Genomic DNA, 20,056 nt, shown 5'->3' on the forward strand with positions numbered 1-20,056 from the left:
TTTCAATAAGGGTCCTCAAAAAAAGACCCATAATGAACCCAAGGTACTTGGGAAGGACCCTATGCATAGGCAATCAGCTGTCATGGCAAGAGATAGACATAAACACATTTGATACAAGACCAAAACCCCATACAGGCACACCACATAACATAGATATTTTAACTCTAGGATCTCTATCCACAGAAAATGCACATCTTCTAGGATGTCTAACTAGCTTTAAACTCAATGCCAAGTTGTGAGCTCCTAATTTCTTGGTATTAAATTAAAGCTTAAAATTCTTGCAATATACCCTTGGATTCTCAAGATTTTATTGAAAAATATCTTAATTCTTTTCAACTTTAATAAGCTACCTTGATCTTGTTACATGGACTTCCAAAATTTATAGCCAAAAGATTGCTTCCCTACACTCAGAGCTTTTCCAGAGCGAATGGTGTTATCTACAAAGTGCCTATACAACAGCACTGTCAAAATTTGAACAATCTTTATCCTAATATTTTGCCGTCTCTTGGATACTTGATAACCAAGTGGTCCAAAGAATCTCCCGCAAGTATAAAACGATAGGGCACTAGGAGGTATCCTTGATAAGACCTCTGGAATTTTGAAAGAAACCAGGTGGAAGCCATTGAAAAAATTTAAGAACCGAGCACTTGTCACAACTATAGAACCAGAAAGGGAGCAACTGACCAAAACTGATAACCAAACACCTACAAAACTTCTGAAATCTAATCTTCTAATTTTAAATCAAAAGTAAAGGCAATTAGAATCTGCAGTAAGGAGCTCCAAGACAAAATGATCATACAAATTTGCTAAGTCTAGCTTTATTGGCACTGCTCTCTTTTAAACAGTTGAACTAGGAAATGCAAAATCTCATGAGGAATTAGAATAGCATCTATTATGCAACCTAGCCCAAATTAAAGCATTTGAAAACACAAAAACCTTCAAGTCAGATGCCATTTTCACAATTTTATCACTTTATGGCAAACTTAGACATTTGGCACATTTTTGTTGATATAATGTTTTGAAAATGATTTCTGTTTTTTTTTTATAGATTGGATGAACTTTGAGTTCATGTAAGAGCAACCTAGATATGCCCAAGGTTCCACCACCAGGGTGCCTATTTACGATCTAGATAAAATTTACAATCAACATGCCACAGGCAAGAACAGTTAAATAAAGACAAAATCCCTCTCCACAACATGAGCTAAAACCAAAAAAAAAATGAATGTAGCAACAATGGATGCAGATATACAAAAGCACAAGACAAGAGGAACCAGATGAAACCAATGCCTTTGAACCAACAAAATGAAAAGAGAATGACAAAAATCAAATAACTGAGAACACACAGATCATCAAACACATAACCACTATATTAAAAGCCACAATCTCACATAGATGCTTCTCTGCATAGTGTGTTGAAAATTATCATGAGAGCAAGCAGTAACACACAATCAGAACCAGCAATACCTGGCATTCAGTTTGCCCAACCTTGTTAGATGGGTCTCCAGTTTGAGAAGCCTGCAAAACATAATATTTAGCTTCAGTCATGTTAGACAAACACGGCATATACTGGAATCCCCAAGAGATAAAAGATTATGAAAGATCTCTGTTCAACTTTTTCTTAGTTTTTCCATTTTAATAAATGATACTATAAGTGTGATCTCTTGGCAGAATACCAAAGCTATTTTGGTCCAGCTCATGCAATTAACATAATTTATTATTGAATTATTCCACATAAAATATCCAAAACAATTTATTTCTGAACTGCTATTACAAATCAGAAAAGATACATCACATTGCAAAATTTTGAATGCTTCTTTTCCCTACAAATATGGATTCTGAAAAATATCTTAATTACAACAGCTTTAAAAATAAATCAAAACATAATCTAACTCATTTCATCACCCATCCTCAAGGAATCTGTGCATGGCTTTCCATGCCATGTGATAGGATCTCACTGTAAACAAGTAAAGAAGAAAAGAAGCGAATGTAAAACTTCAAAGCACAAAAAAAAAGTGATGAAAAACTCTGACATGGTAAGGAATATATCCCAATAGTTTTGGAGGTTGACAAAACAAAGTAACAATTATAGGGCATCATAGCATTAAGGTCTCATTATCATTAGTCTATAGATTAGACAAATTCTACATCCACTTGATGAAAAAAATTCAGGCATGAAACAACCCAGATGCGGCTTGTAATAATGAAACAAAATTAAAAAAGCATGTGATTAGATGTGAATTCTCAACTTTTTAATATTATTTTGCATGTATGGGACAGATAAGAAAATCCAACAACCACTGCATAATGGCAATCAAATGACCAACTTGCAACTATCTGAAAACTTAGATAGCTTGTATAACATTGCTCAAGCAAAATTAGATACACACTATTAAATTAGAAGTTCAAGGAAAATAAAGGTCAGTAGTTTAGCCAAATAGTTATGACAAAATGTTAAGGTTAATGGGCTACCCACAATAAAATCAGGAAAATAAATTAAAATATGGCACTAAAGAAGAGGAAATCAATATAAAGTTAAACTTTTGGTATCAATAACCTCAGACTCAAAAAAAAACATTTCAATATATCAACAGATGAAAAGTATGCAAAGAGGGCATCTCCTTAGAAACACCTCTTCATGAATGTTATTCAAGTGTTCAGCAAAATCTATAGCTTCTTGCCTCCCCTTTATCCAACTTCCGTGATTCAAAAGCATTTATGGGACTACTTCCATATACTATCTAGAATGGTGATTTACCAATGCTTCTATTGACAAAATTATTATATGCAAATTTCGCTAGTGGTAAAATCAAATCCCATCCCTTTGGTTTATCTCCAACCAAACATCGCAACAAATTTCCCAAACTCCTATTTATCACTTTTATTTGTCCATTAGTTTGTGGATGATGTGATGAGTTGAACTTCAATCAGTCTTTAACTTCTTCCACAATGTGCACCAAAAGTACCCAACAAAATTGGTGTCTCGATCTAAAACTATGCTCTTTGGTAGACCATGCAGTCTTACCACTTTTCTGAAAAACAATTTTGCCACATGATCAACATCATTAATCTTCTTGCAGGGAATGAAATGTGTCATCTTTGAAAACCTATCAACCACCACAAAAATTGAATCATGCCCTCACTGAGTCCTTGGTAAACCAAGAACAAAGTCCATATTGATATCCTCTCATGGCCTCACTGGTACAAGCAGGCGATGATATAACTTGTATTCTACTTTGCTCCTTTTGCCATCTAACATACTTTGCAACTCTATACAAATTACTTGACATCTTGTTGCAACTGTGACCAGTAATAATTCTTACTAAAGAAAGCAATGATTTTATCTCAACCAAAATGTCCAGCAAGCCCTCCGCTATGCTTCTCTTTGATGAGATTCTCCCTCATTGAACTCCTCGAAATGCACAACTGATTTCCTTTGAATAGTATACCATCTTGGATGATAAAATCTAACCACCTAGTTCTATCTAGAGTAATAGGTTTTGTACGAGCTTTCCTAGCTTCACCAAAATTAGGATTCTCTTGATAAAAACTCTTGAGGTCCTTGAACCCAACCACCTCAATCTACATTTTTGTCAGCAAAATTTGTCTCCTACTAAGAGCATCTGCAACCCTATTAGACTTCCACTCCTGCGATTCAAAATAAATATGTAACTTTGCAAAAACTCAACCCATTTTAAATGTCATTGATTCAACTTTCCTTGACTATTCAAATATTGCAAAGCTTGATGATCAGTATGTAAAATAAACTCCTTAGGCAAATGATCAAGAGTTTTATGTTCTTCAATGCCTGAACTATAACATAAAACTCCTAATCATAAACAGAATATTTTCTTTTGGCATCATTTAACTTCTCACTAAACTAAGCAACAGGCCTACCTTCTTGGCTCAAAACAACTTCAATTACATTACCACTAGCATCGCAGTCTACTTGAAACACCTTATTACACTCTGGAAATGCTAAAACAAGTTGTTCAGTAACTTTTTGTTTCAACAATTGAAAACTCTTATTTGCTCATGTAGTCCACTTAAGCTCCTTCCTATCCACTCTCATTGTTTTAGTCAAGGGTCCACAGACAGTGCTAAAACTCTTGATAAACTTTCTATAAAAGCTAGCCAAATCATGGAAAGATCTTACCTCGATAGCACTCCTCGGAGTAGGCCATTCTAGGATAGCCTTCAACTTCTCTGAGTCCATTTTTAGAACTTATATTAAAACTACAAATCCCACGTGTACCAACTCCTTCACAAAACTGCACTTCTTCAGATTAATCAACAATTTCTCTTCCCTTAGCCTCTCAAAGACCCTACGAATATGTATTATATGCTCTTCCAATGTTTTACTGAAGATCAAAATATCATCTAGGTAAACAATGACAAACTTACCCAAAAATTCTTTCAATATCTCATTCTTAAGCCACATGAATGTGCTCGGTGCAATAGTTAGCCCAAAAGGCATGACTAATCACTCATACAAGCCCTCCGTTGTCTTGAAGGCAGTCTTCCATTCATCTCCTTCTGTGATCCAGATTTTGTGATATCCGCTCTTCAGATCTATCTTTGAGAAATACATAGATCCACTCAAAGTCCATAATATCATCAATCCTTGGCAAGGGAAATTTGTACTTGATTGTGATCTTGTTGATTGCTCAAGAATCTGTACACAACCTCCATTCTCCATTTTTCTTTGGTGCTAATACTATTGGTACAGCACATGAACTCAAACACTCACGAATCAGCCCCTTTTGCAATAACTGATGTACTTGTCTATTCAATTCTTCACTTTCTATTGGAGTCTTTCTATGAGAGGCCTTATTTGGCAAACTAGCTCCTGTAATCATATCCATCTGTTGAGTGATCTTTCTCATTAGAGGTAATCTATTAGGCACATTATCGGATACAATATCCTAGAACTCACCCAATAAATCTGCAACTTCTGCAGGTATATCTTCTACTTCCTCTTTACCAAATTTTGGAATTAAAGAAAAACACGTATGCTCATGCCTCAAACCTTCTAGAAACTTTCTTCTATCAACTAAACAAATTATGGCACTATGACATACCTTTTCTTCTATTTCCTTCAAATGGCTTCAGCGTGTGTCGAACTTCATCCTTTATCAAGGAATAGGTATTTGCACAATCATCATGTATAGCAAGCATGTCAAACTGCCTCGACCTCCACAACAACATATGACATGCATCCATGGGTACAACGTCACAAAGTGCCTCATCATGGTAGCTCCCAAGCTTGAACTTCACTAAGCACTATTCATTGAACATGACCTTGTAGTCATCTTCTACCCAGGAAATTCAATATGGGCATGGGTGTCTCTCTCTCTCTTAAAGCTTTAATTTTGTGACCATCTCCTCTGACACCAAATTGTCAGTGCTCCCACTATTGATAATCACATCACAATAATTGTCCTCATAAACTGTCTTCCATCAACTAAACAAATTTTGGCACTACTATAAACCTTTTCTTCTATTTCCTTCAATGGCTTCAGCTTGTGTCAAACTTCATCCTTTGTCAGGGAATAGGTATTTGCACGACCACCATGTATAGGACACATGTCAAACTGTCATGACCTCACCAAAAACATATGACATGCATCCATGGGCATAATGTTACAAAGTGCCTCATCATGGTAGCTATCAATCTTGAGCTTCACCAATCACTATTCATTGACCATGACCTTGTGGCCATCCTACACCCAAGCAATTTGGCATGGGCATAGAGGTCTCTCTCTCTTGATATTTAATTTTGTGACCATCTCCTCAAACACAAAATTGTCAGTGGTTCCACTATTGATAATCACATCACAACACTTGTCCTCACACTTGCACCTGATGCGAAACAAACTCCTTTGTTCAGGTTCATTCTCATCATTCAGCAATACTCTTCTAGCAACTAGACTTCTCCTCTTTCAGCATTTTCAAAATGTGATGACTTGGGCATCTTCATCTACATGTGCAACTCTTGCCTAGCCTTCAGCTCTCCTATCAATCCTTCCATGGCGTTGAGGACATTCATAGGCTCAATGCCCTTTTTCACCACAATGGAAACAAGTTCTACGAAAATCTCCTCTTCCCGGTCCTTACCCTCTTCCTCTTCCTCTTTGATCCTTATTATTCTAATCACAGAAACAATTAAAATTATTTCCCCTCTGTTTCTGATTATTGCTTGCCTCGTCATTATTTTTATGGTGCTCATTTCACCCTCCATAAGACCATCCACAGCATCTTCTACCTTTCTTGCTTTCAAACTTCTTGTTCGGTTTTTCTTCCACCCTTAAGGCAAATTGGTATGCCTCTTCAGTACTTGGCCTCAACCCATTAAGGTAACAGGCAACTTTCTCCTTGTCAACTTCTGCATGGCCTTTTCTCATGAGGACTCGATAGTACTCTTTTGTATACTCATGAACAAATCATCCAACTTCCTTCAGCCCTTACATTGTCTTCAGCAAATCAAGCTCATAATCAACAGGAATGAATTGTCGCTTCAATTTCTCTACCATCTGATCCCATGTTGTGATTTTACCTTTTCCTCTTCTATTTTGCTCCAATAGAATCTCCTGCCACCAAATTTTTGCATGTCATTGCAGTTTGGCCTTCACAAACTTAACCCTCTCAGGATCTCCAGTTTCTTCATACTCAAAATATTCTACTAGATCATTAATCAAATCTATTAGCTCCTTTGAGTAAAGATTTCCCAAAAATGTGAGGACTTCAATCTCGAGTCTTCTTCCAATCTTGGAAATAGTTCTGAAAAACCTATCCTCCTCACTACTCCTTGTTCAACATGCCTTTGTTCTTTAAATTCCTCCTCACTTTCATCTCTCACTGCAATATTCATTTCTCTACAAATTTCCTCTTGTGATGCTTGTACTTGTTTCTGGAGGGCTCTAAAACCCTCTTTTGTCACACCTCCAACTCTTCTGCCTCAATTCCTTTGTGGAAGCATTTTCATGCTTATTGCCAAAACGCACAACCATGGTCCAAGTTCAAATTGCCTCGTAGTTGACAATCTTTCTACACACTCAGAAACTCCTCTAATACCACTGGTGAAGAGTACTCCCTTTAATTACACAAACACATAATAGAAATAAGACATGCAAAGCCACATGGGTGTTTTACTTACAATATTTTGTAAGCTAGATCCACAACCACCATCCTAGAACTATCCTGACCCTATGGGCCTTTTTTGTATATGCAATTTTCCACTGCCCAAGAAGGTTCTAAAAATTTAACCCTAGACCTTGAGGCCGACCAACCCCAAATTATCATTACTTTTTATATTTTATTATATTAGAGTAGGCCCCAACAACTTTTGAAACTTAAAAAGAAATTTCATTTTTGCCCATTTCAAGTGGTGTGACTTCCGAAGAGCATAACTCATTGCCAATTGCTTTGATTGACTATTAAGACCTCATTTCGGAAATGCCACGACCTGATCTACAATGCTTGGCTAGCTCAAATTCCAAACAGCCAAGGTTTGACCCCTTTTTCAGAGCCTCTAAAGCCTTCAAAAGTGAGTTCAAAGTTTTAATACCATGCTGCTAATACCAAAAAAAACCAATAACTTCACAAATAGACTTGATATTGCGATGAAACTTTACTGTCAAGCTGATATATCTAAAATGAACCTCCAAGGACGAAATCAAAACATTTTGAGCCCAAACAATCAACTTACTAAAAATAGCAACTTTGCACTGAGATAGCCCTCATTGAAAAAAAGACAACATAAATATTTTGGGGCAATGTAAAATTGCCCTTACACACAGAATGCTCCTACATCAAATACGTAAGTCAAAATCAGCACTCATAAATGAGTACAATTCAAATATGAGACAGGACTGAACGCAACAATACTCGTGAAAAGAAATTGCAAATATTGTACAATTAGAAATGAACTCTCAACCTAGTTAATTCAATGTTGCATATGTGAGTCAAATGAACAAATGGTAATCCAACAATCCTTACATAATGACCAACTTGCATAACTAACCAAAAGCTTAGGTAGCTTCTATAATGTCACTAAAGCTGAGACTTGAACAAATTTGGAGACCCATATTGCTAATATTAAGAATTGCAGTCTTGCTAATAATAGCCTCAAGAAAACAGACTAGAAGTTGGATCTAAATCTTAACTTTTAGTACCAGTAACATCAATAGTGGAAACATGAAAGCATAGGGACGAAGTACAGGTCCATCAAGGCTAGAATGCGGGAATTGAACAATGAGTAGCAAGGACATCATCCACCTAAACCAAGAATAAGGAGTTCAGTGAGTTTTAAGCCAAAACTTAGTGCAACCAAATGATAAAAAGTAATGGATCAATCCCAAGGAGAGGGTGGATTCCACCCTCTATTTGGGATTCTCAAATCCAAGAGAAGCTGAATTTCGGCCTCTAACAAACAATGAATTCCCAACCTCAATCAAACCTATCACAAAGAAAAAACGAAGGAGAAGATGTGTTTGAACAAAACCTCAAAAAATTAACATGGAAAAGTGTAAACTAAAAATCCTAGGGAGATAGTGTAATCTGCTGTCCTCTCCCTCTTGGGATTCATAATCCCAAGACCCATAAGAATTTCACCCCACTACAAGGGAAATTCTGCCAGAATTCGGATTATGTCAATGAAGGAATGAGGAGTTGTAAATACTTGGTAATATAATAGGAAAAAAACTTGTCTTTACCTCCTTAATCAAGTCAGCCAAAATGGGAGAACAAAAGGTTAATTTCAAAGGATTTAATGGCCAAAAGAGGTCCAAGTCGGCCATAATCATAGTCATATCTCTTCAAATTGCAAGTCACCTATATAAGAGCATTAAAGTGAATTCATTTTCAACACAAGACGAGCAGACTTACCTCTCCAATTACCTGTGAATTACTCTTTAAAAATGCAGTGAAATACATCCTCAGAGGGCAAAAAATTATGTAAAAAACAACAGATCACCTTGAAGGAGAGGTAAATCCCCACATAAGACAGATGATTACATTCAAGGAGAAATAAATTTTTTGCAAAGGACCAGAGAATCTAGACAACTGAAAGAAGATTTCGTTCAAAAAAAAGCCGAGATTAAAAGGTAGGAAGATTAGTAAAATCTGGGTATACTATGTTGCAAAATTCTTTTGATTTCCAAATGTTAAACAAAAATCATTTCAGGATTCCCGAGAAGATAAAAGGAATTCAGTCCTAAATGTAAAAGAATCCAAGATTAAATCCATTTTGCCTGCTTGTCTGGTGTTGATTTAATCCTATTTCATGAAAATTCTAAGATTTCTTTCATGTTTTCTTATCAATTTCACACGCTCAACATACTTTCCCTTTTGGTTTTTGCAAGGTAACCACGAAGGAGTGAAGGCTGAATTAAGATTCATGGGAGCAATCTGAAAGATCAAAACAAGGATGGCATGCAAATCATCCATCATCACGCCAACAAAATGGATGCTCCAAGGTCAAGCTCAAGGACTGCAAATGAGGAGGAGACTTAAAAACATATTATCAAAGAGCAAATTTGGAATCCAAGAAAGCAAAGAACAAGGAGAAAGAAATATCAGAAAGAAAATTGTCAAACTTAAATTTCATTTGGAAATCCAAGTTCACTTTGAAAGATCCAAGTGCATGAAGACTTCACCATTTCAAGAAGTTCAAGTTTGCAAGCACAAGCAAGTTCAAATCATGGCAATGAGGAAATTTCCAACAACAAAGATGGAGAAAATTTGAGAAGATAAGGCAATATGGGAATATGCCATCACAATCAACGACTTGATAATGTTAAGTATCAAAAGATATTTTCCAATCACCAAAAGATTGATCAAGTCTACAAGATAAGGATATTGAGGTGGTGCCTACTTGTCTTTTACCAATCAAGAAAGTCCAATTACACATGTTCAAGATAAGGATATTATGTCAAGTGAACAATTTTCTCATTGGCTCTCAAAAGCATTGTAATTTTGCTATTGGCCCACAGGGTGGTGCCTTCAAGTAATTGCATAATAGTATGTTAAACCTATTAGTGTTTGCAGGAATTAATCATGACCCTTGATCTTGAATTGATCTTGGCCCTTGATTGTAATTGAACAACTGTAAATGGCTAAGGCATCTTATTTGTTAAAGAGTTAGAAGTTGACATTAGAGAAGTTAGCTAATAGTAGTAGAGGAGAAAACTTGTTGAAATTGTTGTCATAATGTTATCAAAGTAATTGTTGATTCGTTGTTGATCTTCATGGTAAATTATTTATGTTGCTTTGAAGTGTTGTAAGGTTAGTCTAGGCCTAAATCGCAATTTTTTAACTTCTAAAGGAGATGTTCATTTAGATTGTATCTTTATAGAGTATTTGGATGAGCATTGACAATGTGAAAATCATTCTTGATCCATAGAAACTACCATCCTCCTACGCCTAGTTAACAAAGCAAAGCAAGGATTGGTTAGAGGCTCACCCCATCATCAAGATTGTTATACATTCTTAGAGTTAGATTGGTTTTAATGTTAAACAAATTAGTATGATTTTGGAATCAACCGTGTGTAGGTATTTTTTTGCACCAATGATTTGGATCACTCTCTAAGACCTCTCACTAAGATGAGAAAACGATATGTAGGATTGGGATGTCTGCCCACTAAATACAAGGAGGCTAGGACAGTGGGAGAAAACAAAACATGGGATGAGAATAAAGGAAATTATTAAATAAGAATGTATATCATCAAAATATTTAGCAAACTTTGCAATCCTACATACTATTTCTCAAAAAAATGAAAAACTATTGACTAGCATGCAGTGAGCAAAGTTGGTACAGAAGCACCTTAGATCCATTAGGTTCAAGAGTCCATATTTATGTTTGATGTTCTCTCCTGTAATAAGGTCTTCTACGGCCATTTAGGTTGATTAAAGTCAAGGTCGGATTCTTAGGTAATAACGAATGCAAAATCGTAAAAATTGACACAGTTACACGATGTTATCAAGCAACTCTTGCATTTTTGTGTCATAAAGTGCAATAATGATAGGCTAGTTAGTTTGGAGGTTGTAAATTGGTTAGGAATGGTTAGAAACTAGTTGTAAACATATAAGAAACCCTGCAACACTGACGCAAGTTGTTTGATGGAGATTTGGAAGTTGAAACAAGCAATGAATTCTCTATATTTGCAAATCTAAAAATGTATTTATATTGTTTTCTCGAATTTCATGTGCTTGTATGGTTCCATTTTGACCTGCAAGCATTGGGGATGAATCTCCATTGACTAAGCTTTCATTTGCAATTGGTTTGATTGATTTTAATTGATTATTGCAAAGTTGTGCAGTGATTGCCACTTTCTGATTTTTCCTGTAACATTCATGTTGCAGCAAATAGCATTGATTGTATGTTCTATATCTTGATCTCAGATCAATTGGGATTGAAAGATATGTGAATCTACTTTCTAATGCTCTGTCTCATATGTTTTTGTTAAGTTTGGAGAGCGATGTTGCATTTTTGGTGAAAACAGTCCCAAACCCTGCCTAAAGTTTCTAAAAACACAAAACAATTCATAACTCCCACTATATACAGTGAAAATTTCTATATTTTTGTAGAGAGGTTTGTACTAATATGCTCTTCAATATGCCAAGTTTGCAGGAGGAGAAGGTTTCACATGTAAAAGTGATGCCCTAGGTCTGATATCCTCATAAATTAGGCTGAAAGTCATTGAAGAGGAGACTTAATTTGCATCATATCAAACAAAAATTGGGATGTTGAAGGGAGTAAATGACCCTACCTAAGCTCAAAAATTTGGTTGAAGACCCTTTTGGGGTGATTTGGAGATCAAAACTCAAGTTTTCTATATGTCTAAATGTCAATTAGGCCTAATTAGAACAAGAACAGGCATTATTTGATCTAAACACTTCAAAGTAACCCTACCCCATTTCAAGATGTGTTGGAAGAGCCAATGGGTATCTAAAACAATGCCCACATTTTAGTTATCATGCCTGCCACAAAAATATGGAGGAATAAGCCTAACTAGAGGTCTACAAGGATTAGTCATGATTTGTGAAGGAAGTGTGTTGTGTGATGACCCAAACGCCCTTCTGAGTTGTTGATTGAGACTTCGACACAATTCCTTCCCCTACTCTGCATCTAATTGGTATCAAAGTGAAGGTTGATCAAGAAGACAAAAAGGTGAATTGAAAAAGGAACCAAAGATGCCTCCTAGAAGAAACCTGGTTACTAGACAATTGATGGAGATGAAGGAAAGACATGCAAGAGAATTGAGGGACATTAAGTCGAACTTCTCGCAGTGGAGACAAACCAAAGAAGAGGTGTAGTTACATGGGATTAAGTGATGAAGAGGAACATGAGGCAGAAGGGGAAGAAGAAACTCCCAAAGAAGGGCACCAAGATGAGTTGGACCCTGAGGATTTGAGAGTAGCAAGATTGTTGAAGGTTTGAAGAGATATAGAAACAATATAAATTGGATTTATCCATGCATGTGGATAACCTAGATAGTGAAGAAGTGTTCAATTCAATAAAGGCACTTGATAATTAATTTGAGTATGAGGAAATTGGTCAAAACCAAATTGAAAGTTCATTCTTTGTTATGGTGGGACTAGTGAAGGAAAGAACCTATGGTTTTAGCTCCAAAAGTCTCAAATTTTGGTTTGGAGCATGCATGGGCCCAAAAGCTCAAGTTTCAAACATGAAATGACATTAAATATTAAGATGTGAATACTATAACTAAACAACTAAACAATAAACATAGAAGTCCATAATAATATATAACTGTCCATAATCAGTACATAGTATGTCTAGGAGTCTAAATCAAGTAGATTTGATGCCCTAACCTCCTCTTTCAACTGTTGTTTACACTTTGACCAGCTTCTCCTCCTCTTGTTGCTGATCTCCTTTGAGAATGCGAAGATGAATTTGTTTTTGTGCTTTATGCTTAGACTAAGTTTTGATATTGTTAAATGTAGTTTGGGTGACCTTGTGGGCCAGCCAGCCTTTTTTCAAATTTAAAAATGTGTTATTTTTAAAACTAGCCATCCAAAAATGGCTTCGGCCATAGGGGACGGCCAGGGGCTCCTAGGAGTCCCCTAGCCATCCCAAGGACTTCTCATCCCCATCCACTCTCAAAGCCATTTTGGGGACCATTTCCGAATTTCACAAAAAAGGGTACGAGAGGGGGGGACAAGATAATGCTATCCCCGCGTCCCCATATTGTATCAGGAATGGAAGCAGATCAAAAAACCCACGGGATGTATTCCCATACAGCATAGGTCTCATATGATGTATGATTGCATATGCCACACTAAAGACTAATAATGGCAGTGAATCCACATTACAGGTGTTTGAAGACTAACTTAAGAAAAACCTAGGACCTAGCATCATCTCATAATTCCTCACACTCCTCGATTAAATATACTGATCAAACGGACAAACAAAACCATGATGAATATGATTCAGGTAATGTTGCATTTCAAAGGAGTAAACCAAAAACAATATGGCAGAAGCAGCTCAAACACATATTGATATGCAAAATAGGTAACCTTTAGGAACATTTTAAAAGGGAACTCCAATAAAACTCAATGTGGTCACCTTCTGTCAATTCAATATGTTTGGGTTTTTGGACTCATTTCAATATCCCTGAGTTCTGATCCATTTCAGTTGATTTCATTACTACTGAAGATAATAAAGTCTTCAGCTAATTTTACTTGTATTCTGTAGATATTAATCCATTGGACAAATTTAATTATATATTTTCATACAGCTCTTCACAACTGTGAATTACCTAAAAATTTAAGACCATACAAATTCTGGAGCTAAGACATTTTCATTATAATTATGGGGCAAAATATTAAAACTCCACATTCCCCTTTTCTAATTTTTAATTTTTTTTAATTTTAGCTGGTGACGATCAGAGCTTAAACATTTGTATACACTTCCACAGTTAGGACCAAATACCTGTTTCCTATTTGGAGGATGGTTGAAGTGGCAATTCATACCAAACTTGCAACTGCCAGTACGGATATAAAATGAACAATCAGCCACACCTGGCCTTTCTGGGTAAGGACCTGAAGAGATTTCTAACCCATTACCAGAATCCATCGATTGTATTGACATCTTCTGCATTGCTTCTGCAATAAGACATTAAAGTGTCAACAAAAAACATAGTCTCTCACAGACAAGAGAGAGAATCTTCAACTTGTAGATGCCAGGAGACCTGGAACCAAAACATAATAAAGGACATAATTCTAGCTATGGTAGACTTCAATATTGAATTTCAAGCACAAGTGTTAATTATAAGAACACGCAGAAAGGAAAGCATACAATTCTCCAAAATTATGTGTAATATCATCCTCAAACTGCATTCCCTTCCAGACAAGTCAAACTAAATTATGGATCTGTCCATATTAAAAATTCAAGAAAATGCCATGTTGACTGCTTAAAAGAAATTATGAAGCCAAGGCACCTATTTAAAACCTATATTACAATATACTTCTTGAAATGTATATTTCCTTGTACCTAACACATTATGACATTCCTGTAACATATTATCCATAAAAAGCTGAGACACACATCAACCATGGGCATTATAAAATTTGAACCATATTCCACAAAGACTAAAAGGCTAAATTAGAAAATTAAAAAAAATCAAAGAACACACACTCCCATATGGAGACAACCACAATATACTTCTTTAAAACAAATCATCAATAAATTTACACCCTAGCGTTATTTTAACGCCCTTCTGTTTCAGAGCATATTCTTAGAGCCAACTTGGAGAGTTTTGACAGCTGACTCTTGGTTATACATACGTCTATTCATAGATATTGAAGAATGATAGCTTTTATTGCTTCATTCTCATTTTTAGATAAAGAGGTTCTGATAATTATATTTAAACTGAAAATGAGAACTACAATTTTCAGGGCTACTGAACGGCGTTGACTTAATAGATATCCAACACTGATAAAACTTTATAATCTTCACCAAACCCAAGTAACACTACTTGTTCAAATAGACAAACCTTTCAGCCCCATGACTGCAACTGCATGACAGAAAAAACAACAGACAGAGTGTTTATGTTTTACTGTTTTAGCCAAAAGAATACTCTGATCTTCAAGGACATTCCCTCTCCAACAATTGAACACCTTTAAGATAAACATAACTAATAAATTAAAACAAAATCCAAATTTGCTGGGACCACTGTGAATTCTTCATTTCTATCTTGCCACTCAAATCGCCCAGGGGCTTTTCACCTCCACCAACCAGAAGCTCAGGGCTGTTCATGTACTTGAGTTTTCATGGAAAGATTAGTAAACAATCTGAGGTACAGATTCAGGTGGTGAAATCATATCACTAAAAAATTGCTCAACAGTTGTAGCCACATCTTGTTTGCAATCTTCAATGTCCTGAAGCTTCCTTTAGGGGAAAGGATACCCAAGAAAGTATCAGCCTTATGTCCCTCACAGGTTGGCCAACTGCACACACCAAGGCCTAATGGTACTTTCTTGCCAGTTTGTACTCCCAAACCACCTTAAGATCAAGAAACTTCTAGATTCAAGCATTGGCAATAGAATTTTCATTGGGTAGGCTGTTAAAAGGGACTCAAGTAGCAATACTTCTCCAAAATATGACCCAAAAATTAAAAACTTGATAAGCTTTTAAAGATTGTTAACAAATAAAGTTCTAGCATATCTTCAGCAGTCATTGCATTGATTGAAAGAAGACAGAGAAAAAAGGATGTTCCAAACTTTATTAATGATGCAGTGATCTTCAAGGCCATGTGCTCTCACACAGCTATTATTGTAACTCTCCCACACGATTACTGTAATTCTCCCACACGAGGAATTCTGATACTAATTATAGTGCCCTAAATTGTAACCCATTACAATTTCAAAGTCTGTTTTGTGTCCTTGCCTTAGTGTGTCTCCCCATTGCTCTTTACAAGCCTATTTATGGCCCCTTCATTGTTGTCATAAACTAGTGTGAGATCAGATCCTGTCCCGAACCATGCAAGTTCTATTTGTCATTGGTCCAGCCTTTTGTGGGTGGACTATGGTGGGTTCCATGGTCCTGATGGACTAGAGCGCTAGGCGCCATGGCCCTAGTGAACTCTAGTGTTACATGCATGGTCCCTCCAAAATGGGTCCAATTTTAAATATGGTAACGTGTTGGTTCCCACCGGTCATTATTTGATCTTAATATTTGCATACAATCACTGGAGGTCAGTCTAATTTATGAAATACCCTGGGAAGCCTATATAAGAGCATCCTCTCATTCATTTTCATCATCCTACATCCACAAGTCTTTTAGAGCAAGCTTTATTGGCAAAATTCTTCAGATCTGAGCATTAAGCAAGAATAAGTTACAATATCATGTTTGATCTTGTTTTGAGGTGTCATCTTGTCGTACCAACACTTGAAGATCTTGGCCGAAGTGCATTAGCGTTCACCAACATCGTCAACCTTGAGGTATAATATTGTAATACTCTGCATAGAGCTTCAGATTAAACTTATTTCCTTATTATCATTGTTGAGGGAAGTTTGAATCCTCCCGAGGCTTGATTGAGGCAAACCTCTATACAACACAAACATCATTTTCTCCCTCTTGTGTGCAGATTTTCAGATCTAAGACTGAAATGTTGTAGAATCTGAGGTTAGCAAATTAGTCAAACAAATTTTTGGAGATTTTCCAAAAGAAGCTTCAGAGCAATATCCCAGTTCCTAATCCATGGACAATATCATTTTTGAAGACCACTAGGATGATGGCACTGACCAAATTAGTCCTACCATATTGAACTTGAATTTCAGTAACAAGTTCCTCTTTGGCTCTCCTTTCCAAATTTATTTTGTTACTGTTTTTTCAGACCAGTAGCTCTTTTTATATGCTGATTTAAATACAATTTCACCTTCTTTTTGTATTAATAAATTCAACACAATTCACACTGAAGGAGAATAATTCCCATCCAATTTCTCTTTCCTACCCCAATAGGTTTAAAGTTGGACCAATTGACTTTTATCCTCCGATGTGAGATGGTGTGAATAGGCTTGATTCCTAGTTTAACCTAGTAGATCCCTATTCCACCACCTCACACTAACATCATATTAACACCTGAAAAGTTGCTTAACAATTGTAAGTTGTATCTTATTTTGAATCTTTGAAGCCTTGAATGATTTCCCTAAGAAACATTTTTGGGGTCAATGTCAACAATTTAGGTAACATTATTGTTTACTCCCTACAGGGTATATGTTTCAATACTCATTGTAAGCAGGAATGTGAACAAACCACATATAACATAGTAATTCAGATAATAACGCATAAGATTGGCAGAAAGATATAGCTTTATTTCCAAGAAAACTCTCACACTCCACCCTCTCCTGGTGCAAACTGCCTAACCTTGAGTGCTCTGTCTGCACACTCAAGATGACAGAGACTCCCCAATCAAACAAGTTAGAACCACTGCTCAGCTTCCAAGTCAAGGAGAATTCTTCTCAACTTCAAATGATCACTCCCTCTGAATGATCAATTCCGCTTTGGATGATCCACTCAACTATGGATCAACTCTCAAATGATCCACTTCACTTTTGGATAATGAACCAACAAGCCCGAGCCTGAATTATAGCATTTTTAAAGTCTCTTAAAATTTCCATGCCCTCGATTGATGAACAGCATATATCAATCAAGAAATGCAACACATAGGCAATGATGACTCTTCAACTTTCCCAAGAGGGCTCCTAAGGTGGTGTCTCTTCATTTTCTGAACTACAGGCCTAAAGAGGTGTCTTTACAATTTTCTATGTAATTACCAAATACATGTTAATTCAATACTCTTCCCCTTCCTCAAATCCACGCCAAGATGGGACTTTTCATGACTTTAGCATTATAAATAGAAATATGTGCCCACACATGAAAATTACAATTGTCCTTAGACACGGGCCCTAAATGTAAAATAATTTCAACTCCCTATGTCCCCTTGGACACTTTCCTAAGTACATAGAGACCTCTAGTTGTTAATCGAAAATTAAAATACCAATATTTCTGGGTGATGCAGAATTTCCCTACACCATAGATAATCCTTTAAGTAAGAGTAGATTTTTGCTAGCTGTCTACATTTTCTGTTCGACTTCTACCAGTATTCATCAAGATGAACTGCAAAATTCACAAACATGCTGTGTAGTGAGCTACGCTGGAAATAATCAGTTGTTTACAGTTAAATTAAAATCTAAATTCCCTACTCGAATTAATAACGGAATTCTTGCGTTGAATGGAATGAGTTGAAATGGTTGAAGTATTGGAGCATCCCTAAAGGAGTTCCAGGTCCAAAGCCTACTAATTATGATAAACTAACTAACGCTGCTAAGCGCAAGATGGATGAATTTGATATAATGTGGATAGGACCCGTTTCGTGACAGCTCAGTTGAAGTCTACCTCCAAGAAGAGGGAATTTACCCAAACAAAAACAATCAAAAGTCCTATCACCCCTAGTACATTTGCATTCCAACAAACGAAATCAACTCATCTTGCAAGCTAATCCAGCAATTCAACTGCCAAGCATTATTTGAAATATCATAAACCCTAACCAAAAATTTATTGAAAAGCAGAGCCAATTAAAAATACTAAAGCCAAAGGTACCTTACCATTTAGGTTGTGTACAGGTTCAGAAGTCCAATTAAACGCCATAAAATTCGGCATGCCTAAATTGCCTATGTTTCCATTGGGCCTCTGGTTTGGCCCTTGATATTCCATTGGTTATTAATTTGTATCACGATGCTTTCTCAACAGAAAGAAAAAGCGCACACTGCGACAAATTCAATTGAATGGAAAGCTTACAACGGTCGAAATTAAGCTTACGAATCGCTCTGTGATCCCCAAAATCACATGCAAAAACCCCAAGAAAAAAGAGCAAAAATCTGTGTGGAAATTTGAAGCGTGCTTTGATATTGTAAACTTCGTTTGTACAAAAAATGAGCTGTCACGGTGCTTTCCCAGCTTTAGAATTCTCCGTAAAGTTATTCTATTACTTTTCTATGACAAAACAAAGCCTATCGGAGGAATTATGTTAGGTGAGCACGCAGCAATGTTTTCTATTCGATGGCCCTGTGTTCTTTAAAAACTGTATTGGAAAAACGCATGAACCGTTAGGGCCCGTTTGGTTGCTCAAATACAACTGGAATAGGAATAGGAATAGGAATAGGAAATTAGAATATAATTTATATTCTTTGTTTGGTGTGTGGAATAGGAATTGAGAATAGGTTTTCGTATTCTTATTTTAGGCCCAAAATGAGCTTTTGTCCATTCCAAAATATACTTGTAATTGGAATGGGCCATTTCCATTCCCAATTCAGTTAATCCCAAATTTATAATTGGTCGGGTCCGGCATGAAAAAAACTCCCGCTCATTAAAAAAATCTTTTCCATTTTACCCCTTTGTCGATGAAAAACTTGTGACTCCCGCGCGAAGTCTTTCTTGCATATCATTGTTGTGTGAGAAGCTTGAACTTTGTCTTCAGAAGATTTCAAGAGAAGCTTAAACTGGTGACTCCCATGCGAAGTTTTCAAGAGATTTCGGTTGTTTCTTGTTCCTACTCTGCCTCTTGTCGACTCATCTGAGAGGTATGGCAAAGCTAGGGTTTTATATAAACTGATTTCTGCTTCCTTTCGATGGGAATTTTTGTTAACGTTTTATTGAAATATTTGATGCATTGACACTTCACATTAAATTATATTGAGTGGTTTAAGATTTTATGCACGATTGAGTGTGTGAGGTCATTTTTAGGTGGCTTGAAGAAATGATATACGTATTTGTGGCATTACAGCTAGTCAAAGCTAAATTTTTTGGAAATTTACAGTGCATTTTGAGCATTTTGTCTCTTTCCCTACCTCCCACTTTCTCTATTATTTCTCAAAGAAAAGTAAATGTCGATGTTGTTCACTGAAAATTTTCGTGAATTTATGGTTCGTCTTTTGCATCTAATTTTGTTTATTTTGTGTTGAGTATTTTTCCTGAAAAACTCCGGATTAAAATTTCCCCATCAGTCTAGTTGTTAAAATTCCAGTCTAGTTTTTAAAG

The 20,056-nt window shown here is 36.2% G+C and overlaps 1 protein-coding gene across 1 annotated transcript in view; it reads right to left on the bottom strand.

The window, feature by feature from the left end:
* Window positions 1–19,167, bottom strand: part of LOC149532756 (zinc finger CCCH domain-containing protein 33-like) — a 75,137-nt gene extending 55,970 nt beyond the window's left edge. Inside the window, exons 1-3 of the mRNA XM_089803086.1 lie at window positions 18,625–19,167; window positions 13,949–14,121; window positions 1,465–1,515 (exon numbers count right to left, since the gene is read on the bottom strand). Of these exons, the coding sequence (XP_089659212.1) occupies window positions 1,465–1,515; window positions 13,949–14,121; window positions 18,625–18,733 (333 nt within the window). The 5' untranslated portion in view covers window positions 18,734–19,167. The remainder of the gene's footprint in view (window positions 1–1,464; window positions 1,516–13,948; window positions 14,122–18,624) is intronic.
* Between the last annotated feature and the right edge of the window lie 889 nt (window positions 19,168–20,056).

Source organism: Cupressus sempervirens, chromosome 10, assembly GCF_028749045.1.
Source record: "Cupressus sempervirens isolate cs-2001-9-10 chromosome 10, ASM2874904v1, whole genome shotgun sequence".
Classification (NCBI taxonomy): domain Eukaryota; kingdom Viridiplantae; phylum Streptophyta; class Pinopsida; order Cupressales; family Cupressaceae; genus Cupressus; species Cupressus sempervirens.